At 38.6% G+C, this 27,667-nt stretch overlaps 1 protein-coding gene across 3 annotated transcripts in view; it reads left to right on the top strand.

Moving 5' to 3' along the window:
• Positions 1–418: 418 nt before the first annotated feature.
• Positions 419–27,667, top strand: part of xrcc4 (X-ray repair complementing defective repair in Chinese hamster cells 4) — a 46,028-nt gene continuing 18,779 nt past the window's right edge. For 2 of the 3 annotated variants that reach the window (XM_023288452.3, XM_023288451.3), the window contains exons 1-6: positions 419–536; positions 10,357–10,500; positions 12,006–12,196; positions 21,248–21,414; positions 24,441–24,572; positions 25,022–25,158. In XM_023288452.3, the coding sequence (XP_023144220.1) occupies positions 10,359–10,500; positions 12,006–12,196; positions 21,248–21,414; positions 24,441–24,572; positions 25,022–25,158 (769 nt within the window). In that variant the 5' untranslated portion in view covers positions 419–536; positions 10,357–10,358. Of the gene's footprint in view, positions 569–10,356; positions 10,501–12,005; positions 12,197–21,247; positions 21,415–24,440; positions 24,573–25,021; positions 25,159–27,667 lie in introns of all 3 variants that reach the window. The other variant, XM_055004140.1, reaches the window with a different exon arrangement.

The following is a 27,667-nucleotide window of genomic DNA, read 5'->3' as shown; positions in this document are numbered from 1 at the left end:
TCTTCCAGAAAAGCAGTACTTGGTGGAAGTAACTCCCGCTGTATACAGGCTGTGTGGAGCCACACCTAGGCCATCCCTTGGCCCTGCCCTAGCACCCACTCACCTGAACACAGTTTGCAGCCATAGCAAAGAGGGCGAATTGTGTGAGTTACCTTAGGTGGGATTTCGATTGCAGTTATTTGTTTGTCTCTTCAAGGTTCTGGTGCTTTTACAAAGATAAAGTATATGATGTAGTATTTTTCCCCATCTGATGCAACTTATAGTTAATATACTATTATTTTTAATAATTGCATTATTTCAGTTTTTGTATTTGTTCTATTACGTGTTTATTATTATAGTTTTAAAATATAAAAACAAAAATAAATGTTACTGCAGGTGTTGAATTAGCTCAGATTTGCTGCTCTGCTGTGTCGCTGGATGATGACGTATTACCCAGCTTCCCGGTGCAGTGTTGTTTTGCTAGCGGCTGTTCCAAACATCAAACATCACATTTCTTATTGAAAACAAACCAGAGGACCGTGGCGGTGCAGCTGCAGGTGAGACAGACTCTAACGTGAAGCTGTCGCAGGTGTGAACAAGCCTCAGTTCACTCTTTTTTTTGTCACTCGTGATAGTTTCAGTCACTGTTTACAGACAACTCAGTGAGATTAGCTAGCTTAGGAACGGTCTGTGTTGTTCGTATATTAACATATATTCATGTTTCTGTGCTAATTATAGGTTTGTGTTAATGTTAACTCAACTACAGTGTTTGAAAAACCCACATTTTAAATTGTTTCATTCATTGCGACTCTGTTTTCTGTCGCGTCAACCGTTTATTTAAATTTTTTTAAACAGAGACACAACTTTGAAAACGAGTTTAAAGTTGTTCTTTTTCGTCAAGTAAATAATATTTTCTGCCCGGAAGGTTCGAGGAGAATTTGAGGATTCAAAAACCCACTCACAACAACTCTTAGTGATTTTAAACAATCTTCAAACGTCGCTGGTTAAATACACTATATTGCCAAAAGTATTCGCTCACCCATCCAAATAATCAGAATCAGGTGTTCCAATCACTTCCATGGCCACAGGTGTATAAAATCAAGCACTTAGGCTGCAGACTGCTTTTACAAACATTTGTGAAAGAATGGGTCGCTCTCAGGAGCTGAGTGAATTCCAGCGTGGAACTGTGATAGGATGCCACCTGTGCAACAAATCCAGTTGTGACATTTCCTCGCTGCTAAATATTCCACAGTCAACTGTCAGCTGTATTATAAAAAGTGGAAGTGTGTGGGAATGACAGCAACTCAGCCACCAAGGGGTAGGCCACGTAAACTGATGGAGCGGGGTCAGCAGATGCTGAGGTGCATAGTGCCAAGAGGTCACCAACTTTCTGCAGAGTCAATCGCTACAGACCTTCAAACTTCATGTGGCCTTCAGATTAGCTCAAGAACAATGCTTCAGCAGAGAGCTTCATGGAATGGGTTTCCATGGCCGAGAAGCTGCATCCAAGAAATACATCACCAAGTAAGTGCAATGCAAAGCATCAGATGCAGTGGTGTAAAGCACGCTGCCACTGGACTCTAGAGCAGTGGAGACGCGTTCTCTGGAGTGACGAATGGCGCTTCTCCATCTGGCAATCTGATGGACGAGCAGAGACTGAGAGCCAGACCTTCTCGTCCAACATCAGTGTGTGACCTCACAAATGTGCTTCTGGAACAATGGTGAAAAATTCCCATAAACACACTCCTGAACCTTGTTGGACAGCCTTCCCAGAATAGTTGAAGCTGTTATAGCTGCGAAGGGTGAACTGGCGTCATATTGAAACCTATGGATTAGGAATGGGATGTCACTTACATTCATATGCAAGTCAAGGCAGGTGAGCGAATACTTTTGGCAATATAGTGTAGCTGTCAGAGAACCTACTGGTTAGCTCGATGAGTGGGTGTTCTTACAGCCACAAGGGGTAAGAACTGTTTTATTTAGGGACAGGTGTTCCCTCATTCTGTTGTCTTGTGTTAGGTTTAGCTCTAGCGGGAAGAAAGTCACAGCAAACACTGTTAAAAGTCTGGAAACTGAACCTCTGAAGATGAGAGAATGGATTTAGCCAGATAGTGTCCATAAGCAAATGTTTGGCTTAAACTTTTTGGCCATCATCAAAGCCATTAAGAATCTACTTACGTTTATCAGAAAGTCAATTAAGTTGGTGGAATCTAATTGTACTTAATAGACAACTTGAAAATACCTGAATAGACATCAACAACATTCTGGTGTTGCATTTTCTTTCTTATACTAAATGTACTATGAAACCCTTTTTCAGACACAGACGTGATGTTGCTGCTTCTGTTAAAGTGAAGTGTCATTTAGACTTAATTTTAGTGTTTTGTTCACGGCAGACATACCCACTACAGTGACAGAGAGGAATACGGTACCATATTTGTTGTATAGATTGAACAGTAAATCAAGACGCAAGATGACCACAGATGCACAGAAAACGACTACAGAGACATAAAATGATCACAAAAAGCCAAAAATAACCACATGCATTCACAAAATGATCACAAAGCATTGAAACATGATCACAAAGAGACCTAGAATGACCACAACAAGATGAAGTAATGCCACAGAGAGATGTATGATGACCACAAAAAGACATAGTGTTATAGGAGAGACAGAGAATGACTAGAAAGTGACCACAAAAAGGCTACTAAAGATCTGCTTTAGTTTTTCAACATTACCGGTTACATAGCTCTCAGAAAAGCTGACGTTTAGCTCTATGACAGATTGTGTCTTCATGTATGAGGAGAGCTATAAGCTGAATCCAGCTACATCTCCGCTGAGTTTTAGATATTTTCTTGTTTCTGTTGCCATTTTAGGCATGAGCAGATTTACATAATCTACATTTCTCATTTAATATTGTTCTTGCAGAGCCATCACATACAGATATGATCAGAGCTGAGAAATATCGCTTCAAAATGTATCATAATAAAATGTAACATTTCAGTCTTTTCTGATAACTATTGATAATATTTTAAAAGCTATTTTTGAAAACAACCAGAAAAAAATGTAAACGCTTAAGTCTATGAAGTACACAAAAATAATTACATTTACACACCTAAAGTAAAATATAAAAGAATAAAGTAACCTTGTCAGTTTGATATACATTATCATGACAGTTTTTATCTGATGCATTTAAGTGAAAATATTAATACATTTTCTAACTACTATTGATGTAATTAACTGTTGGGTTGGATTTTATCTGGCCAACTTTAAAGCCAACTACCACCTACAACCATTTTCAAATATTTATTTGATATCGAAATTGTCAACCTTATCATCTTATAGTTTCTCAACCTTATCATTTTTTTGTGTCCATTCGTGACAAAAATCCGAATATCTGAGTTCGAAGATTTTAACAGGCATTAGTGAGTACTTTCTTTGTGTTTTAAAGACCCACGTGTGCCAAAATATGCCACAGCTGAGGCATTTCTTAAGTATTCACTGAAATTTTCACAGCCCTCATGAAGAATGAAGGTTATGTAATTGTTAAACACTGGTTTTCCTTAGTGCCATTTGGTCGTGTAATGACCAAATAGAGCAAGACTGTTGTAAATGATTAGTCGGGCTTCATGCAAACGTGTCATCACAGCGCTTTAAGCACTGTAATGCTCTAATCCACAGCCTCTCATTAGGCCTAAGTACAGGCTAAACAGAGTGCAGCAGAGAAATTCGCCCCTCAGTTAGCTGGACACTAATGACCGGCCGCAGCAGCACGCAGCCGGACACATGTTCCAGCAGCAGCCAGAGCTTTAACTACATCCTTCAAACACCTGCTTCACAGCTAAAGAGACATACAGGCGAGAAACTGCTCAACTGAAAATGAGATGCTGCACAGTGTCATTTGTTGCATTCTAAGTACTGGAGCTTCTGCTGTGGTGTTTCCATAAAGATGGGTCAGAAAAGTTGTTGCTGTTGTGAAGGAGTCACAAAAAGGTGAACCAGGATCAAATGGCTTCATAAAGTCAGCACAGACATTAATTACAGATCCCATCAAGAAAATGCTTGTGGGTGTTTCTATCTTAAATCTAGAGGTTGAGCATTTTGAGTTTTTCAGGGTGGATTATTAGTCATTATGAAAGACTAATAACTGATTATTTTGAACTGATATACAGTTAATGTTATCACTCCGCCAAGGAACGCGGCGGAGTTATGTGACGATCGGCGTACGTTTGTCTGTCTGTTAGCAACATTACTCAAAAACGGACAAACACATTTGGATAAACTTTTCAGGGAAAGTTAGAAATGACACAAGGACCAAGTGATTAGATTTTGGCAGTGATGCTGCTTATAGTCTTGACCCACGGATTTGTTTAAGATTTCTGTATCACTGTGAGATAGCAGCACGGCATCGCTGTTACTATGACTGCAAGTGAACACTATGTCAGCTGCCTGCTGGTGATCAAATGATTGTGATCCTACTACAAATCGACTGCTGCAGACTTATTGGGACTTATACGTCAGAGATGATACAAGAACAATTAATTAAATTGTGGGGGTGTTTCTGAGTCCCATCAATTCCCACTGCCCACTACATATGTAGGTCACGCACTTCGGTATCTGTACATAACGTACATATGCATAGCACATGCCTGTGCTCAGCGCAAGGTCATTTTATTTGTGGATACATCTATATTAAATGGCCACATTCTATGGTGCCATGATTTCTGGCCCAAATTTTTTCAAGGTTTCAGTTGTTGGACTGAGCAGCCTTGGCAGAGTACTGTGCTCTCTGAGTGCTTTCCTTGTACTATAAAGCATTTGATAGCAGGGATCCCAGCATTCATAGCAAGTCCTCTTCATTATTAAGGCAGCTCCCAGTAAGAGGAGTGATGATGTCAGAACATCACAGGATGCTATGACATTTTCCTCTCTGTTTACTGATCGATCGATTGATTGATATTGAACAGTTTGTCTCTGACAGTACTGTCTCCTGTTCTTCTCTGTTTTCATAATTTTCTATGTTCGATCACTTGTATTGTCCACTAAGGTCCATATCGTAAAGCATTATTTGCTGTTGTCTTCAAGACACAGTTTCAGGGTAATTTGTATCTGAGAGCTGGAATGTCTTTAAACACACATTAATGAAAAAACTGAGCATGCAGAAGACAAGTAGTGATATTTTCTTAACCATATGTAGATGCATGTGACAGTAATAGAAAACAAAACATATAGAATACTTTGAATAGAAAATGTTGAACCTTCTTAAAAAGATTGAGCAGGTATAAAATTGTACCACAAAAACTGCAATATTGGTAGATAATCTAATCCAAGTAGGATTAGGATGTAATAATACTGAATTCTGGAGTTTGAAAATGTTTCTCCAAATCTAGCTAATATAAATACTTTTGAATACAGACATGTAATGTAGTTTTCACTTACTCTGGACATCACATATTAAGCTCATTGCGTTACCCTGCTAAAAATTATCTCCAAAAGTACTTGACTTATCAATCTACAGTTTCACAGATACTGTTTTAAATATATATATTTTATGATAAAGTTTCAGGCAAATCAGGGATGGTTGAGCAGAAGGCCTCTGATGATTTGTGATGGAATGACCCTGATTCTACTTTAATTTATACTCAGAACGTTATGAAGGGGCAACTGTATTTATTTATTTTTTTGTCAAAGACAAAATAATACCCCTTGCACATGGGTCTGTATTTTTTAAAGAAGCATAATTTCAGCTTTAGCCATGACCTTACCATATACTATATATTTACTGTTGCCATTGTGCTTGTTTATAAGGAATCTTTGGATTTGTTGGGTTTTCCATGCGTGATTTTGTAGGATGTTAACCATAATTGGTAAAATAATTGCATAGTTTGGTATGGTTGGCTCTTAAACTCTGATATTTAAATTTGTCAGATTAATTTATACAATAAATAATACTGTGGGCCCTTAACCTTAATATTTAAATTTGTACATTTTTAACATTGTCACAACAACTGTCTGTAGGCACCACGGTCCTATTATCACACTTGAACTTGTTTTTATGGCTCTTATCCAGGTTGTTTTCTCCTGACTAGATCCTTGCTTGTGTGGTATCTAGTCTCAGATGTGTGTCATTTTGGATAAAAGCGCCTGCTAGATGAAACTGTAGAATAATTGTAGAACAGAGACTTGAGTAGTTAGTTGGCCAACATTAGCTGGTTACGTTCGATCCCACAAACTTGCTTTAAATATTTTATGTAGGCTATTTGTCTTAATTCTCCAAACTCCAAGCTGTTGCTGGGTGTTTCTTGTGCTCTGGTCACAGTTTTACTCACTCTGGACTCATTTCTCACTGCAACGTAAAGTCCTGCATCTCTATGGAAACAACACAACAATGACTAGAAGTAGAGAGAACTCAGAAATGTCTTTTGTTCAGTCTGACAAAGGTAGAATGCCACAAATCACAAAAAGAAAATGTTCAAGTTGAATATCTTGGTGGAAATGGAAAAAACTAATCAGCATGTCCAACATTTTTCCGAATGTCCACAAGTGTTACTAGCGCTGGTAAAATATGGACGCTCCACATGTATTTGGTTTAAATGTTGACATTTTGTGTATACTGAATTCTTGACTGTTGCACAGTTGAATCAGTCATGGCTTCCCAGTTTTGCTGCAGGGCTCAGAATATTTTATTTATTTATTTATTTACAAATCTGGTGCAAACATGTTATATGTGGCACTATTTTATAAAACAGGGCATGCAGAATAAAGTGCTTATGAAGAAAGTATAGATCTGGTTAATTGTTGAAAAAATTGAAATGACAAAGTCTGTCTTTATGCAGGTGCTGGTCATATATCATGAAAAAGTTTATTTATTTCAGTAATTCCATTCAAAAAGTGACACTTGTATATTATATTCATTCATTACACACAGACTGATATATTTCAAATTTCTCTTAATTTTGATGATTATACCTGAATACTAATGAAAATCCCAAATTCAGTATCTCAGAAGATTAGAATATTAAGTATGAGCATGTACAGCACTCAATACTTAGTTGGGGCTCCTTTTGCCTGAATTACTGCAGCAATGCACCGTGGCATGGAGTCGATCAGTCTGTGGCACTGCTCAGGTGTTATGAGAGCCCAGGTTGCTCTGATAGTGGCCTGCAGCTCTTCTGCATTGTTGGGTCTGGCGTATCACATCTTCCTCTTCACAGTACCCCATAGATTTTCTAAGGGGTTAAGGTCAGCCCAGTTTGCTGGCCAATTAAGAACAGGGATACCATGGTCCTTAAACCAGGTACTGGTAGCTTTGGCACTGTGTGCAGATGCCAAGTCCTGTTGGAAAATGAAATCTGCATCTCCATAAAGTTGGTCAGCAGCAGGAAGCATGAAGTACTCTAAAACTTCCTGGTAGATGGCTGCGTTGACCTTGAACTTAAGAAAACACAGTGGACCAACACCAGCAGATGATGTGGCACCCCAAACCATCACTGACTGTGGAAACTTTACACTCGACCTCAAGCAACGTGGATTCTGTGCCTCTCCTCTCTTCCTCCAGACTCTGGGACCTTGATTTCCAAAGGACATGCAGAATTTACTTTCATCAGAGAACATAACTGTGGACCACTCAGCAGCAGTCCAGTCCTTTTTGTCTTTAGTCCAGGCGAGACGCTTCTGACGCTGTCTCTTGTTCAAGAGTGGCTGGACACAAGGAAAGCGACATCTGAAACCTATGTCTTGCATACGTCTGTGCGTGGTGGTTCTTGAAGCACTGACTCCAGCTGCAGTCCACTCTTTGTGAATCTCCCCCACGTTTTTGAATGGGTTTCGTTTCAAAATCCTCTCCAGGGTGCGATTATCCCTATTGCTTGTACACTTTTTTCTACCACATCTTTTCCTTCCCTTCGCCTCTCTATTGATGTGCTTGGACACAGAGCTCTGTGAACAGCCAGCCTCTTGAATTAATTAGCTCATTAGAGTGTGGCACCAGGTGTCTTCAATATTGAACCTTTCCACAATATTCTAATCTTCCAAGATACTGAATTTGGGATTTTCATTAGTATTCAGGTATAATTATCAAAATTAAGAGAAATAACCATTTGAAATATATCAGTCTGTGTGTAATGAATGAATATAATATTCAAGTTTCACTTTTTGAATGGAATTACTGAAATAAATAAACTTTTTCATGATATTCTAATTATATGACCAGCAGCCGTACAGTTTTTGGCTGATAAATAGTGTCATTTAAAAAAAAAAATGCTTTCAAATCTGCCAGCGGGTTCTGGGGTTTAGAGGGTTAGTTGAGCCGATGAATGAAACTGGTCTCACTCCAAACTCGCCACATATGGCGTCACATTTGAACATAGTGGGAAACCTTTGGGTGCCATTTTTCAATGCACAGGGTGGCTCAATGGACCTGTAAAAATCTGTGAATGTCAGAAACAGATGCCATGAATCCGCAGCCAGGTGTTCTCAGCTGTGTCCTCATGAGAAGTTCACCTTGTAACGTGATTAATGATGAGAAACGTTTATTTTAACCCAAACCGTGATCTTTTTTCATAAAGTTAACCAAACTAAGAAAAAAAGACATAAATCAAAAGTCATAAAAATAAACAAAACTGAGAGAAAAATACATGAAGCACAAACCTCAGTCTTCTGGTTTAAAGTCCTGTGACTTGTACCTCCACTCTCCATGTAGGGATTGTTTCAAATGGAAAAACTCCTATATCACTGTTAAATACTGACATAGGTGGCACCAAATACCAACTTGTGCGTACCTCAGAGATGCCAGGAAATTTGACAATTTGGCTTCCTTATCTATAATTGAATGAATACTTATAACTGGGGTTGTCAGTGACCTGAATATGATTATTAATATATGGTCAAAATGGCTGTTTTGAAAGTAGTTTAACAATTTAGTGCTTACTCCATTTTTTGGTGCTCTAAACTGACATTCATGTTTGTTTCCTCTTGTGGTGGCTTTTAGATTTGTCCAAGCCTTATGGGGTCTCTGATGATTTACAGATCCAGTTTCTCTGTACAGCAACAGCTTTGCCTCCTGCAGATGCTGCTGCAGGTGATTTCACAGCATGTGAGAGTAGCAAACCCCATGCACATTCAGGAGAGTTATGCCTCTGTTCTGCTGGTTATGGAGATACAGCATTGGCTGGCAAGTGAGCTAAACATCAGGTTGTGACAGATGCCAGAAAAATGATGCAAGAACAGCTGTGTAAGTTATGAAAGGTCTCCATCAGGTCCAACATACCTGCAGTGATCTGGACCAGCAGCATTTTACCATTTAGAATTAAATATAAAGAAATTAATATTAATAGTACAGGTCTACTTATCTGTTCTTCAAACTTTGTAATTCATCATTTTTAATTTGACAGGAAATAACAGATGCTGAAATAAAGTGCCAGGTTCAGTTTTGACTTGAGCAGGTTCATATCAATATAGAAAAAAACAGTGTGGGAGATACAGCCCTGCAGACACTGTGCACAGAGTGGAGAAAAGTCTTCTTTAATATTTGCGGAAAATCCATTGCAGCTTCAAGTCTTAACTCCTCACAGTGGGTCTGTTGTGTGTCTTTGCAAAGACCTTGTTTTTTATTGTTGTTTTGTTTTTGTTTCTTTTGTTTGTTTGTTTTTTCTTACCAGGAAAAGGCTCATTTAGATTAAGGATCTCTTTTACAAGAACACAGGCAGTAGTACAATTTAACAGGATACAGACAAAAACTATTTAAAAAAGGTCTACATGAAAATGAAGAGTGTGTTACACACATGGACACAAGGGTTGTTCCATATAAAATCAACAAAATCAGTTCCCACCTGACCCCTCCTGAGTCAACAAAATTTACAATGGCTTTACTGTAATTAATGAAGTCATGCAAAGCTTTAAGTTCATGTGATGAGTATTTTCAGAGTCTTAAGCTCTTGAAGCATATACGTAGGAGTGGTTCAAAAACTGCAACCAAATCTATTTTACATCCATTCCTGGTGTCACAAACCAGAGTTTCATTTTGTTCAGCACAATTTTCTGTCATTAACTTTGAGCATCAATATCATGAAATATATCATAGTTGTAATAGCAATACTGCACCAGTTTGTCTGTGACATAGAATAATGGAAACAAGCTTGATAACCTGGACGTGTTATCTGCTATATGTTAGAAAATTATTATTTTAGAAAATAAGAACTGTGACTAGAAGTGAGTACAGAAAAAATTGTGCTGAACAAAAATTAAGTTTATCAGCTATCAGCCTCCTTGATTAATAATCAGTATAAGCTTCAACACAAAAAAAAACATTGATTGACCCCTGATTGAGCCGGTTTACCAACACATTAGACTAATGTGGTTGTGTGCTTTGTGTTTCTGCAGGGATGCACACATCGATATGTGAAATCCTCGTCTCTTCAGAGCCTGACTCCTCCTACTTCTTGCGTTTGGACTGGGAGGGGCGGGGCTTAGCTTCAGGCTTCCAGTGCATGCTGACTGATGGACAGACTGCATGGAGAGGGGCAGGTAAAAATGTCACCCAGCATCACCTCTTCACCATTTTACATGACAGATTTATGCCGGACGGCCTCACCTGTTTGACCGCACACACCTTCCTTACGTCACCTGCGAAGCCTTCAGAATGCGATGTCGTTGACCTCCTCAGGTGCTCGGACAGAGACGCTCAGCTGGAGATTTATGAGGGTCTCCTCTTGGGTCAGGATTCAACAAGGTGGTGGAAACCTTCCTGCGGGTATTTGTGTAGATGATGCTGTCGCGATGGCATCACACAGATCCTGCAGGTTTTTCAGCTGCCTGTTGGTGTTGCAAGCATTCCCCTGACCAGGTCATATTAAAGGTCATTATTGGTGAGATCTGTTAAAACATATAAAGCAGATTTGTTATAAATGAGATCAGATATGAAGAGAAGAATTTTGCATCGAGAAACAAAGCTGAACCAAATTAAAAATTTCATAAACAAATGCATACAATGGACAAATACAATCCTAAAACCAATGTTCTTTGAAAACCTGATGTTGATTTAGTTTCAGGGATTTATTTTTTGCCAAATTTTGGTCACAGAAAGTGAAGATGTTTTTATACCTTGCACAGCTTTGAGGCTTCAGCTTTCAACTTGATTAAAACTAGGTCTTCAACAAATATTATCACAGGAAAAGAAGAAAAAGAGGACAAAGAAGAAGAAGAAGGAGATGCAAAGTGACGAGAAGAAGAAAATGGACAAGACAGATGGAAGCAGAAGAAGGGGACGAAACGAGAAGGACTATAATAAAAAGAACAAGATGGAAAAGGAGGATAAGAAGTAGAAGGTAGACAGGAGTAGGTGGAGGACAAGAAGAAGGACAAAAGGAACACATGGAGGGGTGACAAGAAGACCATGTAGAGGGAAGAAAAGAAGAACATGGGGGAGGGAGGAGATGATGTAGAGAAGGACAAGAAGAAGGTCAAAAGCAAGAAAAATGATGGAGGATAAGAATGTGGAGGACAGGAGCAAAGTAACAGACAAATAGAGGAAGAAGACGGAGTGCAGGATTTAGATGAAAGACAAGGAGAAGAAGAAGTTGGAGGATATGAACAAGATGGAAGACAAAAAGAAGTTGGACAAGAAGGACAAAAAGAATTAACTTTATTTCTACATCACTTTTCAAATCATAGTTTGCTTTAAAGAGAACACAATTTTTTTTTCAATTTTACCATCAATGTAAAAGTCATGCAGTTTACAAAATGCATAAAAAAATAGATACAATGCCGCTATAAAGATAACATCTACCAAACAACCATAAAAATACAATTGATACTAATTTAAAAAGCACAAACAATAAAGGTGAAGCTATATCACTAGATACAGAACTGAACAAGGCAAAAATCTAATGAAAGACGTCTTGTTCTCCTGTCTCACTCATTAACAAATTTTTGCTCCACAGATACATTGTGATATTTTCACTACTTTTTTTGCAGCACTAAAATTTAAAGATTTGATCTCTAATCTTTGCAGTATCTTGGTCTCTGTGCAGTTAGCGAGGCGGCAGTGTGCAGTGAAGCCGAGGAGCTGGAGATGCAGATGGAGCGCTACATCCGGGACCTCCAACAGGCGCTGACAACGGCAGAAAGCTCCACCTCCTACAGCTTTAGCCTGACACCAAGTCCACCAAACCACAGCTCCGCGGTAATGCTGACGTATGAGAAGATAGAGAAGGACCTCTCAGTAAGTGGCCAATCAGAGTCATTCGTCTGTTCTTATCGGTTTAGTCCAAAATAATAGTCCGACAATCAATCGATTAGTTGAAGAATTGGTGCAGTTTCAGACCATCAAGATTTTCTGTATTTGGTTACAGCCCTCCTCAACATGTACACCTACAAATGACATTGTTTTGCTAAAGAAATAAAATAAAATCCAAAAACTCAAAGAAAACAAGGAAATACTCTATAACTGTGACATGTTAATTATTTGAGAATATAGTCAGATTAGATTATAGTTCATAAGTCTGCGCTAGGTTATGGTTGGATTATAATTGGACTGAGGTTCGTCTTTGGTCCCATTCTAAACAGATCATAGTTACATTTTGGTTAGATGATAGTTATATTATTATTACTCCACCAAGGAACGTGACGGATTATGTGACGATCGGCGTACATTTATGAATCTGTGAATCTATCTGTCCGTGTGCAACATTACTCAAAAATGGACTAACGGATTTGGATGAAATTTTCAGGGAAGGTCAGGAATGACGCAAGGACCGCCTCATTAGATTTTGGCAGTGATGCAGCTTATAGTCTGGATCCATGGATTTGTTAAGGATTTCCCATTGCGAGATATAGCGGCCAGCATGGCGTCACTGTAACCATGACAACAAGTGAACGCTGTGTCAGTTACCTGCATCAATTCACTCGACCTGCTACATATTTTGGTCACGCAATTCAGTATCTGTACATAATGTACAAATGCACAGCACATGCTTGTGCTCACGCAAGGTAATTTTTTATTTATTTAGTTAGTTTGTGGGTCGATCTATATTAAATCACCAAATTCTATGTTGCCGTGATTTCTGAATACACAAACTGAGGAATGAACAGTCTTGGCGGAGTACTGCGCTCTCTGAGTGCTTTTTTGTTACCTCATGTTTAGATCATGGTTAGATTGTAGTTAGTTTATAGTTAGATAGTGGCTAATTTATTGTGATGTTATAGTTGGATCATAGGTGGATGGTGGTTAGATGATGCTTAGAATTAAGAATTAGATTCTACTAATTCGGTGGAGTTTTGTGACGATCGGCGTTGGTTTGTCCGTCTGTTTGTCTGTGTGCAGCATTGCTCAAATATGGACTAACAGATTTGGATGAAATTTTCAAGGAAGGTCAGAAATGACACAAGGACTAACTGATTAGATTTTTGCAGTGATGCGGCTTATAGTCTGGAACCATGGATTAGTTTCATATTTCTGTATCATTGGGAGATAGCGGCATGGTGTCAACTACAAGTGAACACTACGTCAGCTGCCTGTTGACGATCACATGATTGCGATCCTACTATAAATCGACCACTGTGGACCACGAATTGTTTAAAGATTTCGTCTGTCTTAAATCATACAACAGGCATACAATGAGCAGCCTTGGCGGAGTACTGTGCTCTTCTTGTTTATAACTGTAGCAACTGCCTTTATTAAGCACAAAACAGTGTTGGCCTGTCTTGGAAATACCTTTTTATCCCAAATTAGAAAAGAGGTTTCCTGAAAATGAATTGGAAAAGACAGGACTTGTGTAACATGGCTGGGTAATTTCTATAACAGTCATGTAGTCTCACTATGCAGCAGTATCAGTAAAATCCAGAGCTGATTGTTGATATTACAGCCACCTTCAGAGCTAACACTGCAGATAACATCATGGTTGTCACCTCTCGTTTCCCTGAATCTACTTAGGATGTTTAAAAGCTCCAGATAAAAGTGCTCTGAGCTTGTTTTGGTTTGCTGAAGTGATGAATGAAGTGTGAAATGTGTCTGCTCTTACCTTCAGCTCTTAATGTTATTGTAGAAACCAGAGTCGTGGCTTTACTTGACCATTACCTCACTAGAGAGGTGCAGCAAAACTATCTAAATAATCACAGACACGTCCTGGAATCTAATCAGTTTAACCCCTGGAGCTGCAGCAAACCGATCATATAATGAAGCGTCACTGGCTTTAGATGTTGTCTTCCAGATGTAGTTTTGCTTCACAGTTCTAACAGAGTTCTGTTCTCATTGAATCATCATGGATGCCTGTCAGTTTCAGCTAAAAATGAAATAACACATTAATTACCTGCGTATTAAATTGCTTAGTCCAGCCACTATTTTTCCAGACTAAAAAAGAAATAAAGATTGGTGTTTTGTAGCTTTTTGTGGTGTTTTTGTGTCTGTTCATTGTCATTGTATGGGAAAGAATATTTGAGCTTTTTCAAATGTAAATATTTCTCCTCTATGACAGTAAAGTGAATATTTCTATTGTTGGAACTAAACAAGATATTTTCCACAATTTTTCAACATTTTACAGACGAAAAGCATAATAGCTGTTAAAATAATAATCCAAATGCTGTGTTTTTTTCTGAATTCTTAGAAGCATTTGGCAGTTGATCAGCAAAGATGTTAATGCAAGTTTAGCAATAGTTAACCTTCTTCTGAAGTGAACTGTCTAAACATACCCATTCATGCTTTAGACACAACACCTTTGTCGTCATGGTACTTATGACAGAATGGAAATCTGAATTTCATTTTAAGGGAAATGAACAGACGCTGCGGTGTATGAAAACGAGAGTCAGAAATGGCCGATTTACAGAAGTGTGCAGCAACGTGTCATCAGAGGTGTCCGAGGTTTCTCTTCCTCAGCATGTAAAAATAAAAAACAGTCATTCATCTGTCATAATGTTATGAGTCATAATGAAAGGCCTCAGTGTAATGCCCTCTAATCTGAGCTCCTGTCCAGTGCTGCAAAACAGCAGCAGCAGGGAGACTCATGTTCTCATGCAGGTGTTCCATGAGCTGGTTAACATACCAAACGTATGCGTTTGTGGTCATGAATTCATTAGCATGTTCTGTGTAATGCTGACTTCCAGCTTAGATCTGTCCTTCAGAGGTGACTGACTGAAACATTTGCTATTCATGGTGTCACAAATGATTTCTATTATTGAATCCATTAAGTTTATTAACCCCCTAAACCCGAAAACCTGCTGGCAGGTTTGAAAGGCAAGTTTTCTTTCGAAAAGTCTCCACTTAGCAAATCTAACCTTAACATTGTGATATTCCATCAAAGTCATAATATTTAGCATGGTTAATTTGAAAAATTTGCCTAAAATAAACAGTTTATACCAGATGAGGATATAAATGATACTTTACTAAACGACTGTTTGAAATAGATCAACTAACTAACAACTTTGTTGTAATTTTAAAACCTGGAGCTCCAATCAGTTTCTGGGTGTGTGCTGTTTTTAAATCATTCCTGTCATATTTCTCTCACTGTAGGTTCATTTTTCACTGCAGTATAAACCATAAATAGATAGGTAGGTAGGTAGATAGATGGATAGATACTTTATTAATCCAAGGGAAATTCAAATATTCAGCAGCTTACATACAACAAGAAAAAGACAATACAGGCAGGTTAGTAACTAGATTAACATTAACAGCTGTTGTAGTAAACAACAGTTTATAATCATGACTGAGACCGAGACCCCCCTGAGCACTCAGTGATGAGTTGTACAGTCTGATGACCAAAAGAGTTCCTGAGTCAGTTTGTGGAGCAGGTCAGAGACAGCAGCCTGGAGCTGAACACACTCCTCTGCTTGACCATAGTCCTGTGCAGAGGATGCTGGGTGTTGTCCAGGATGGAGAGAATCTTCTTCAGGGTACTTCTCTCTGCTACTGAAACCAGAGAGTCCAGCTCTGTGCCCACCACTGAGCCAGCTCTCCTCACCAGTCTGTCTAGTCGTGCAGCATCCCTCTTTTTAATGCTCCCTCCCCAACAGACTACAGCATAAAAAAACACTAGACACGACAGACTGGTAAAAACTAGAAGTAGAGAGAACTCAAACATGTTTTCTGTGTAGTTTGACAATGACATAAATCCTTAAAGAAAGAAAGAAAAATAAAGTTGAATATCTTTACTACCTCCACAGGTTAACAATACTGAAAGAAAAGGACTTGAAAAATGTCCACCATTATTCAAAATGTGTCCAAACTTGCTCAAAAGTCCTGCATTACTGTGGAAAAAACATGGCTATAAGTAGAGAGAACTCAGAAATGTCTTCTTTGAAATAAGACACAGAATGACATAAATCATAAATTTAAAAAAAAAAAAAAAAAAAAAAAACCTGCAATCAACATGTCCAACATTTTTCTAAGTGTCCACAGCTGTTACTAACACTGGAGGAAAATAGAGGCTCTGCATGCTATCGATATTTAACTATTTACAATTTTACAAGCAAGTTGTGCTGAGGTTGCCAAGTTTTAGTTTTTTATATGATCTCATCACATATATTATTTGTGACATTTTGAAATGAGGGATTTAGAATAAAGTGATTTTGATGAAATATCATAGTATTACCTCATACTCAGTTCATTTTACCAACAGAACTAATTGTCATACATTACTAGTTCATAAACTATTTGAAAGTTGAAAATCTAATGATTGTATTTTTTCCTATCCTGGCAATTTCTTTCTTACAGACTGGTAAGTTGTATTTTGTATTTTTTTTGGCTTCAAAAGGAAAATATACTTCTTTTACACGATATTTTAAAGCTTGCAATTCCTACTAATATTATTAAAATGTTTTTAAGAACATTGGTAGACTGATGGTCCCCAAATTAATGAGCCATTAGCATGGAAAATGTGTATAATTTTATGGAAAACCCCTGCTAATTTTATAAAATTAGCTTTACACTGTTTGGTTTTATGGAAACAAATAATCCAGTTGCTGAGAGCGTTCAGAAACTGTCCATTGTTGAACACTCTTGGAAAAGTGCTTCATATGAATTATTTAGAGGAGTGTGACGTGGGTTTTTGTCCTGTAAGGGTGTGTTGATGTTCTTTTCACTTAAAAAAAATGTAACAAAATAAATTAAAACCCAGTTTTGCAGTAAATTTAGGGAAGGTGGAGCTGCTTGTAGAGGTTTCTCTCCAAATAAAAGTGTCCAGCAGTTAATTAGCGTGAATCATTGAGTCAGAAACAGCTTTAGAAACAGCAGCGTCTCCACGACGACATGAGAAACCCTTTGCCCACATCAACACAACCCGTCCAGCCGTCCTGCTGCTGCCTCCTTCAACAACATCCCCACCACGAGTGCTCAGGTGACAGCGAAACCACTAAGAGCTTAATGTCGTCTGAGTGAATACGAGGAGGCAAGAACTGGAAGTGTTTGCCAGAGCAGCTCAGGAGACGTATTTCCATGTCGAGCAGTATTTCAGTCAGATGCTGTTTACTTAACATTTCTAAGAGGTGGTGAAGTAATAGCTGGCAAATACAGACACTGAGAAGGAACAGAGAGTGGGGAAGACATGAGAGGATAAACTGCTGCTTTCATTGGTAATGACTTCAGTGGAAATGAAACCGCTAAAGAATTACACACAACTTAACAGCCTTAAGTCCATCTGTCATTCTTTTTCTTTTTCATATGATAATCTAAACTGAGAAAATGGTTCAACACAAAAAGGAAGAAAATGCCTGTCTTTCCTACTTTAGATTTTATGCTCAATTATGGCAAATTTTAATATGGTCAGAGGAACTTCCAGAGAAATTGACATGACAGCAGACAAATCTGTGCGTCTTAAATTGAGGTTGTTGTGATAGAGCGCCGTTGACAATATTTACACTACCGTTCAAAAGGTTGGGGCCACTTAGAAATGTCCTTGTTAATTGTTTTCAATGAAGGTAACATCAAATGAATCAGAAATACATTCTAGACAATGTTACTGTGGTAAATGACTATTCTAGCTGGAAACAGCTGATTTTTAATGGAATATCTCCATAGGGGTACAGAGGAACATTTCCAGCAACCATCACTCCTGTGTTCTAATGCTACATTGTGTTAGTTAATGGTGTTGAAAGGCTAATTGATGATTAGAAAACCCTTGTGTAGTTATGTTAACACATGAATAAAAGTGTCAGTTTTCATGGAAAAAATGTGAAATTGTGTCTGGATGACCCCAAACTTTTTGAACAGTAGTAAAAAAAATGAAAATCTGCACACCTGATAATACTGTGAATAATCATGTGCCAGTAGAGTCATTTTATGAAAAATCAATCAGAGCCACCCAACTGACCTCCACAGAATTGGATCATTTTTTTTTAATGTACAGTAACTTCATTACATTTAAAGACACCATGTAAAATTTTTCCTTCATGCTATGAATATTTTTGGAGATACATGCCCTTGAAGTACATAAGTTGGAATAGAAATTTCACGCTTTTTAATTTGCATTATTTTTTCCATCAGATACGGGTCATCAAAACGTCAGTACATCAGACAGACACATGAAATGTTCAGGGCTGAAAAACACATTTAAGCTCAGGTTCATATTCTACCATGATTCTTCCTGTGTCAGTATCATTTTCTATCATATTTTAATGCTGTAATTGTAGCTTCTGTCTTTTAAATTGAGAGACTTTATTATATAATAGACAAATCACATGGATTAAACCAGTTTGGATCATTGAGTTCTTAAATGACAGTCTTTCAGATTCTCCTCTGATAGAGTTCAGTTCTTGTTCTGTCAGTTTATTCTGTCGGGCTGTTTCTGTCCTCAGATTGTGGACAACAGTGATGATGTTTCATCTTGGTTTCCAACACTTGTCTTTTCTATGTGGCAGGAACATTATCGAGCAGGAATTATCATTGTTTTAATTCCTTCAGGAAGGAGAATCTCAAATTTGACATTTTGCAAGATTTAACTTTTTTTTTTTTTTAAAGCAAAATGTCCAAATATTTTGTGGTTGTATCCTCTCAGATTCAGGATTTGATTTGTCTCTTTGTTCTTCCCGATAATAAACTGAGTGTTTTTTTGTTTCACACAGTTGGGCTTTCAAAGATTGTCTTTTGAGCCACATTTTTGTGGTTGTGTGCGTTATCCCATGTGCAGGTACACAGCTGTGTCTCCCCCTTAAAGCTCAGTTATTTAGGGAGCTGCAGGCCGCAGAGGTCAGCGGTGATAATGACAGTTGTGCTTCTTATCTGTGTGTAAACATGTTTGAAGGAGGACTTAGTTTCCCAGGGGATGCTGCTCCTTCTCAGGTCATGTATAGATCATGTAACATGAACCTGGTAACGAAGCACAAATTTTACTTGCTTTAAACCTATGCTCATCACACAAAACATTTGCTGTTTAAAGCATTCATTTCAAAAATGGCCTCTTAAGGCCTAAATATTTCATTGGTCTGCTGCAGTTTGTAATGTTTTTTATACAATGTTTTTGCGGATAGTTTTGCAGAAATATGTTGGAGGTTGTGCGACATATATAAAATCAGCTTTGCCCTGTTTGAATCTGACTGGATGTTTTCACTGTCAGAGTGAAGATACAAATAGATTAGAAAGATTGAATATGTAACTTTTAAACCAGCAATTTACAACCTATTCTGAACTTTTGTTTGATGTCTGGCAATAGCATTTTGAACAAACTGAGATCAGTCTAATTGTCTTTTGGGGAAAGAAATGGCTAGAGATGGAGGCACGAATGAGATTCTTTAAATCTTGTTTGATCATGAAAAAATGCAGATTTAGTTACTGCCTTGAAGCTCACAACTGGATCAGTTAGGACACAGAGTGTCCTAATGGGTGTTTGCATCCTTATAACTGACCAGTAATATTCTTTCTTGTTGAAAATTGCAACATTACCATTTTGTCTTTTTTAGTGGAAGAAAATTAAGTCGCATCCAGCTGTTTCCTTGCTCTGGGTGAGCTGGGCTGCAGTTCACTTAATTTTTTGTCTGTACGGCAGTGGAAAACAGTGGAAAATACCCATCACTATGTCAGAATCCTGGTTGATGTCAGACAATGTTTTGCTTGTCTGATCAACAGTTGAAAAACAGAACATTTGTCTGAACTTTCTTAACATTGACTGAAAGCTGAAATTATTAGTCGACTGTATGGACAACTCTTTGGCTTTTTTCCCCCATTAGTTAATTAACTTTAAACTCACTAATGTCAGACATTGAATAGACCAGACAACTAATGGAGTAATCAAGAAAATAATCACCAATGAAAATGGTTACCTGTTGCAGCCCTAGTTTTATGCCACGTGACCAGATGTGTTGGGTTTTTCAGTTGTCTGTGTCATTCTCATGGATGTGATGTCTCCCGATCAACTCAAGAGATTTTCATCAATCTTGGCATCAAAGATTCAAGTTCGAACTGGACAGATTTTGGTGTTCGGATGTCATTCATGGTCAAGTTCTGTTGTTTCAAATGCACTAAACAACCAGCAATGACTTGATCAAGAGTTCATACAACAAATTTGACTAAATTTCACACAAATGATGAATTCCAAGGTCAAAGATCAGCTTTACTTAACAGCATCATAATTTTTTTCAGCAATTCTTTTCTAGCTGTTACTCAACACCATAACAGACCAGAAGGGAAGATGGATGTAAACAGAATGTTGACTGGTAGGCAGCAGCGCACAATCGCAATATCCACTCACCCACCCACCCATCCATCCACCCATCCACCCACCCATCCATCCATCCATCCATCCATCCATCCATCCATCCATCCATCCATCCATCCATCCATCCATCCATCAATCATCTATACACCGCTTAATCCTCATTAGGGTTACAGGGGGCTGGAGTCTATCCCATCTGACTTAGGGTGAAGGCAGGGGACACCCTGGACAGGTCACCAGTCTATCACAGGGCTACACATAGAGACAAACAATCACACTCACATTTACACCTACAGACAATTTAGAATCACCAGTTAACCTCAGCATCTCTTTAGACTCTGGTAGGAAGCCGGAGTACCCAGAGAAAACCCACGCATGCACAGTGAGAAAATGCAAACTCCATGCAGAAAGATCCCAGGCCGGGATGCGAACCAGGGATCTTCTAGCTGCAAGACAAGAGTGCTGAACACCAAGCCACTGTGCAGCCCCCAACAGCAATATGTTAATTGAAATTTTAGATACCAAACAATTAAAATGATTTTTAGTTGCAGCCCTAAAATATACAATTATTTCATGTGTGGCTGTAAAAGTCTTTAAGAAAAACCCATGATTAACAGCTGATGTGTCTTTGCTCTCAGTTCAGGTTGGGCTGCGTGATGCTGGAGGCCGTCACAGAGCCAGCGGAGGCAGTGAGGGAGTTACTGACTCACAGTCTGCACAAAGGAAACACTCTGCAGCACCACAACCAGAAACTGCAGGAGGAGAACCAGAGACTGAGACGAGAACAGCAACGCATCGCTGCAGAGTAAACGCACACAAAACACTCAAAACGCACAGCAACAGCCAAAAGATTCCTGCAGCTGGGAGCCGACAATAGGCAGGGCTGCATGATGATTTCCAGAAAAGATGTATTCTCTCTGAAGGATTGGGAAATATTCAGTTTATTCACAGAATTATAAAGTAGTTTTTAAATTAATTTATGACATTAAATGGTGGTTTACAGCTGGTGTTTGACCTCAGATGGCCACTGAAGCCCTAGCTGTACTTTAAAATCTAATTTAATACCTGCTGATGTGTTAAAAAGGCATGTTGTCTTTAAAAAAAAAAAAATTCGACAAAAACGGACCTAAATGATTCAGAAACTGTATGATTTACCAAAAACACTTAACAGGTCTCAAAATTCAGAGTTTTCTGCTGAACTGCAGGCTTTGTTTAGACATAGAAGTATGTATGGAAAAAGAATTAAAATGTGAATGGTAAAATATCTGTAGTATGTCAAACCACTGTTTTCAGGCAACATTTCTAGCCATTGTTTCCATAGAGGCATAAGACTTTATATTGCAATGAAAAACGAGTCCACAGTGAATAGAAAAGTGACATTGGCGATAAAAAGCCCAGAAACTTAGGAGACTTGGAGTCCAGAGGCTTAAAATACACAACATTTCCAAAAGGAAACCATACTTTTTACTTCACTGCATTCATCTGACAGGGTTTTTGCTTACAAAGCTCAGGATTGTGGCTACTAAATATGATTCAGTGTGCACTAGAAATCCTTTAGAGGCAACAACAGTTAGTTTGTTGAAACGTGATCTTTCATCATACAGTGTTTCATTGCACAAATTCTGGGAGGCGCATGAGACGGAGCACACTGCATGTGCCTTAACTCCTAATGCCCAAATTTATGAAGAGATAGTGACATGTAATGGTTCGGTTAATTGAGTGACTCTTTGTCAAATGCATTAAAACTACTCATTATTGCACTTAGTCTTTCGCTTACCTGTCTAAGCCCGATCCATTAAAAATTAATCATTTATTTATTAGTTAAGACAGCTTGAATGTGAATAAAGAGAGACTAAGGCCACACAATATTGGAAACAAATAATATTGTCATATTTAGTTTTTCTGTGGTATTTATTAACAAGATACAGGAATTTGCAGCATATGACTTGAATCGCTGTTTGGAAAAATTAACACTGATTGAGGTGATTTTGTAGAGAGTGCATCTGCATAAAAAAGAATTTAGAAAACAGTCTTTTCTAACCTTTTTCATATGGTGTAACATTGGCAAAGACCTCTAAAATAGTTTTTTACTTTGGACATCATTCAGTTTTGGCTTCACACTTGTCATAAATAGCTCTGTGGTGCTGATTTAAATGGCCAAGCTAATTGTTGCCTCTTGTAGTGGCAACAACTGCATATACCACTGACGGAGAATCTGTTTTTGGTCAATGTCATCCTTTCTGTGGCTGAAATATTTCCATGCAACTGATTTCTTTTTCCAAACCAATCTTCCTGTCTACTGCTTCTCTCCAGTCCGTCACTCATTTGGCTGTGCACATGTGGAGCCTGCATGTCAACAAACTCTGTGCCATTTTAAATAAAGTAAAAAAAAAACTCAGTGTATCGAAGAACTCTTAAATCTGAGTAAATATTGTTCTATCAGATATTCTTCTGTTGTTTATCAGTCGTGGAAAAAGAGAACTTTGCAAGTTTTCTTTTTGTATCAAGCTGCAAGAAGTTAAAAGACAAAATTTTCTTCCTTGTTAAAGCACAATTAATCAAACTTGTAAAAGGTGTCTGAGTACAACAGAAATAGTTGGAGTGAGAAATATTAGATCATATAGTAATGGTGAAGACGTCTGTGTCTGTGGTGGGAACCCGCAGCACTGAAAGGTTAAAATCACAGGGTTTAGTTCCCCAAAAATCCATCACAGGTTCTGTCTGAGTCACAGTGTGGGGAGGGGTCTTCTTCCTGCAGTCGTACGTCACTTTGAGCAATGAGCTGATGTCACAGCAGCGTTAATGCGAGTTCATTACACCCATCAAAATCAGAGGGGCCCCTGGGATTCACACTGCTCCAGATACTGTTGATTTATCATACAATGAAATGTAGAAAAACACCATCAAATGCACTTAAAAGACACCCAAAAATATGCAAATGTAAACCTGAACAGATAACCTCACAAATATGACTTCAATTTCAAAGCAATCAGTTATCAACATGAGGACACAATGGTTTTGTTTCTGGTATTTTTTTTTCCAATTTCAAGCTCATAATAAAGATCCAGTGCTGAAGAAAAAAAATAACATCCAAGGTGTTGCTTTGTCCATTTTGTTTTGTTTCTGTATTGCATCTATATGTGGCCATTTTCTGTCTATATGTGGCAATCATTTCTTTCTTTGTATTCATTTGTGTCCTTTGTGGTCATTTTGTGTGTCTTTGTTTCTTTAATGTGTCTCTTTGTGGTTGTGTCGTGTCTCTTTGCAGTCCTTTTGTCTCTGTTACGCCAATGTGTAACTTTTGTTGTCATTTTGTGTCTCTTTGTTGCTATAGTGTCTCTCTTTGTGGTCATCCGTGTCTCGTTTTTGTTTTGTGTCTCTTGGCAATTTTCTGACTGTTAGTCACTCTAATTTGTGTCTTCTGTTGTAATTTTGTGTCTCTTTGTGAAATTAATCATCTCAGATTACAGGACAAATTAATAAAAGTACAGAAAAGCAGAGAAAAGCGATTTAAAGTCGGTCAGTGTTTTTTCTGTACTTTGAACACAAACGTTCCTCTGGGTAATAAAATATATAACTTGGTGTTTGATGACAATAAGGAAGATATAGATGATCACCATCAGCATGATCATAACATTTATAAGTGTAATTATTAAAGGGGAACCCTGCTTTGAAGTACATTCTCGGTGCTACTCTCCTTCTATGATTCATGGCTCTGTAATCAGCCTCCTGACTTCACTATCCATCACTGATCAGCAGCAGTGGTGTTGTGTTGCCAGTGCCTGTGTGTATCTGACTTGTGTGTGTATCTGACTTGTGTGTGTGTTTCAGGCTGAAGCGTTATGCTCATGGTAAAGAGGCCCTGGAGGCAGAGCTGTACTCTCGCTTTGTCCTGGTCCTAAACGAGAAGAAAGCCAAAATCCGCAGTCTGCAGGAAACCGTCACTACGCTGCAGGACACACGGTGTGCTTGATTTTGCAGTTTCACAATCAGTCCACACATTGGTTTCATCTGGACAGTCTGGAGTATCAAACACTTCATCTCCTGCATTCTGGGGAATTTTATGCAAAGGAAAGCACAAAATCTATGCACAATATAACAATTCAGAATACAATGATTTATGATTTGTGGTCATGTTGTGTCTCACATATCTCTTGTGTCCCCCACTGAGTTCTACGTCTGTTCTTACACAGACTGTATATGTTACGACACTGTACACTGAAGCTGCTTCAGGCTGCAGATTTTCAGCTGTAGTTGCTCAATAAGGATTTCCTTCATTACAGCAATCCTCTGAGTCATATAGGGTCATGAGGTGTTGAATTTCTGTTGTTTTATTAGGAAAGTTTAGTTCTGATTTTGAAACCGTTGCTTCATATTGTGAATGAATCATACACCCTGTGTGATCTCTGCAGGAGTTCTGACAAGCAGAAGAAGACGGATCCAGTGAAGTCAGACCAAACACCAGGTCAGGACGATGAATATGGAGGCAGCACAGACGAGGAGCCAGAGGAGGTGCAGCCGACTCCAGCCTCCAATTTACAATCCCGGGGTAAGGTGTCTGTCAGTGAAGCACACAGTACGCAAGTGGTAGCTAGTTAACACTAAACTGATCTTGGTGCCTGAGTTTTAAATTTGATACCTGGTGGTAGATGATGTTTTCCCAGGTAACATATATTCCCAAATTTCTAAATATTTTGCAGGTTTCACAAGATATTCTCTGGTTTTCACCTACCTCTGGCAGCTTACTGCAGTGTCGTTTATTGTAAAACTGCACATATGTCTGCTAAAAGGTGGGCAAAAGATTATCACAGGCAGCAAATGTTACTCTACACAACAACGTCCAGTGCAGTAAGTCAGAGCCCTTTTATTGCACAAACATACAAATTCTATTGTATAAACCTCTTGACTGCCATGAGATTTACAGGGCTGTGCTGACATTCACTAAAATTGGAACTTATCCAGGAACACTTGTAATGACTTTCTCTCTTATAGAAGGATTACAAGGAGACACAAAACAGTCACAAAGACACAAAACAACCAGAGAGACCCAAAATGATTACGCAGAGATGTAAAACAATCAGAAAGTGACACAAAATGACCACAGAGGGACAAAAATCAACTGCAAATGGACACCGAAGGACCACACGGAGACAAAAAACAACCGCAAATGGACACAAAATAACCACATGAAGACACATAACGACCACAAAGAGATGCAAAATGGCCACAAAGTGATGCAAAATGACCAAAAATTGGCATAAAATGACCACAAAGACATGCATTAAAGCCACAGAAACACAAAATGGCCACAAAGCAACACATAAGTGCAAAGAGACACAAAATGTTTACAGACACATTCTGTCCTCAGATTAAGACAAGAGTACCCCAGGTTGACCACAAAGAAACGCAAAATGTTCACAGAGATGACGTGTCCACAAAGCGCAAATTGAAAATAGAGACACAGAGTGATAACAAAGAGAAACAAAATGACCATAAGGAGATGCAAACCTTCTACGGAGAGAGACGCAAAATGACCGCAAAGAAACACAAAATGTCCATAAGAGATGCAGTGTTCACAAAGACAAACAAAATGACCAGAGATAGAGACACAAAAAAACACAAAGCAACTCAAAATGACCACACAGAGACATAAAACACCCGCATATGGACACAAAATGACTACATAAATGCACATAACGACCACCAAGAGATGCAAAATCACCAAAAATGGGCATAAAACAACTACAGAGACACATTAATGCCACAAAAACACAATATGACCACAAAGCAACACATAATAAGCACAAAGAGAAACAAAATGTCAACAAAGTGACGTCTTATGTCTCCTTTAAAAGGAATCTTGCTTCTGTGGCGTCTTCTCCACGTCTGTGTCTCATTGTCTCGTTATCCATTCGTGTTGTTTCTGTGTTATGTTTCATTGTGAGGAATGAACATGCTGACAGATATGTAGTGAGTCTTCAGACATGAGTTTTAATGCTTCACCTACAGACGGCGATTTATTATGTTTTAGGCACAACATTAAATCTCTGAACAAGACTGAGTAGCGCTGCTGCAGGTGTTAGTGTACAGATGGAAAACACCTGCTGAGACTTCACAGAGCAGTAACATTTCTCACTGGGACAATTCCTATTTAGTGGTAAAGACAAGCAGGCAGTGACTACCTTAACATTAAAATCCTTCAGACTTAGTAAATTATGAGTGTGGTTGTGATATTTTTGGGAGCTGTTGCACCAACGCTTGTGTTTTTCATGCCCAGAAACTGACCATGACATCACTGTGGAGTTATGTAATGCAGAGCGGTGGGCCCCTACTAGCTGACATCCCATAACACCTTTAAATACAAGCAGCTTCTAACATTGACGTTACACTTCATCAACCTCTAGACTTTTCGCTCCCACACGGCCTGGATGTGATTAATGTGCCATCAGCAGGAGGGTAGATGAATGGGGCAGAAGTGCAGTATGTGTTTTTTAGGAGAGTTTCTACCCTCCTCTCATCAGTTTACGTCTGTTATTTTTCCACTTTCTAACAGCCAGGTTGGGCTTGTTTGATGCTGTGTAGGTGACGTTAGTGTCCCTTGCTGGGCTTCCCCCTCCACCTGATGAGGAGAAACTCGCAGGGCTGATGTTGTTTCTGTTGCCACGACAATGACTCAGACAGCCAACAGATGGAGGGAGGGGACGAGGTGAAGGGAGTTTAGGGGAAAGTGTAGTTTTGTTATGGGTGAACATGAGTCTGCTGCCACTGGTGAAAAGGCATTAGATAGCAATCATGTACAGAGCTTTTTAAAGGTTCTACCCAATGAAAAACAAGAAGGGACTAACTCTTCTACATTTCTTTCAGTTTCATTTGTGGCAGCATGATAGTGCAGTGAATGTCGCTGTAGCCTCATGCTAACAAGGTTCTGGGAGTTTGTTCTCCTTGTGTTTCCTCTCTCAATCCAAAGACACAATATGACCATAAAGACACTTAAAATAACCATGAAACACAAAGTGACCACAGACACAAAATGACCACAAGTCACAAAATTACCCTGA

The sequence above is a fragment of the Amphiprion ocellaris genome, chromosome 17 (assembly GCF_022539595.1).
Source record: "Amphiprion ocellaris isolate individual 3 ecotype Okinawa chromosome 17, ASM2253959v1, whole genome shotgun sequence".
NCBI classification, from domain to species: Eukaryota; Metazoa; Chordata; class Actinopteri; family Pomacentridae; genus Amphiprion; species Amphiprion ocellaris.
This window is presented reverse-complemented; position numbering and strand designations above follow the sequence as displayed.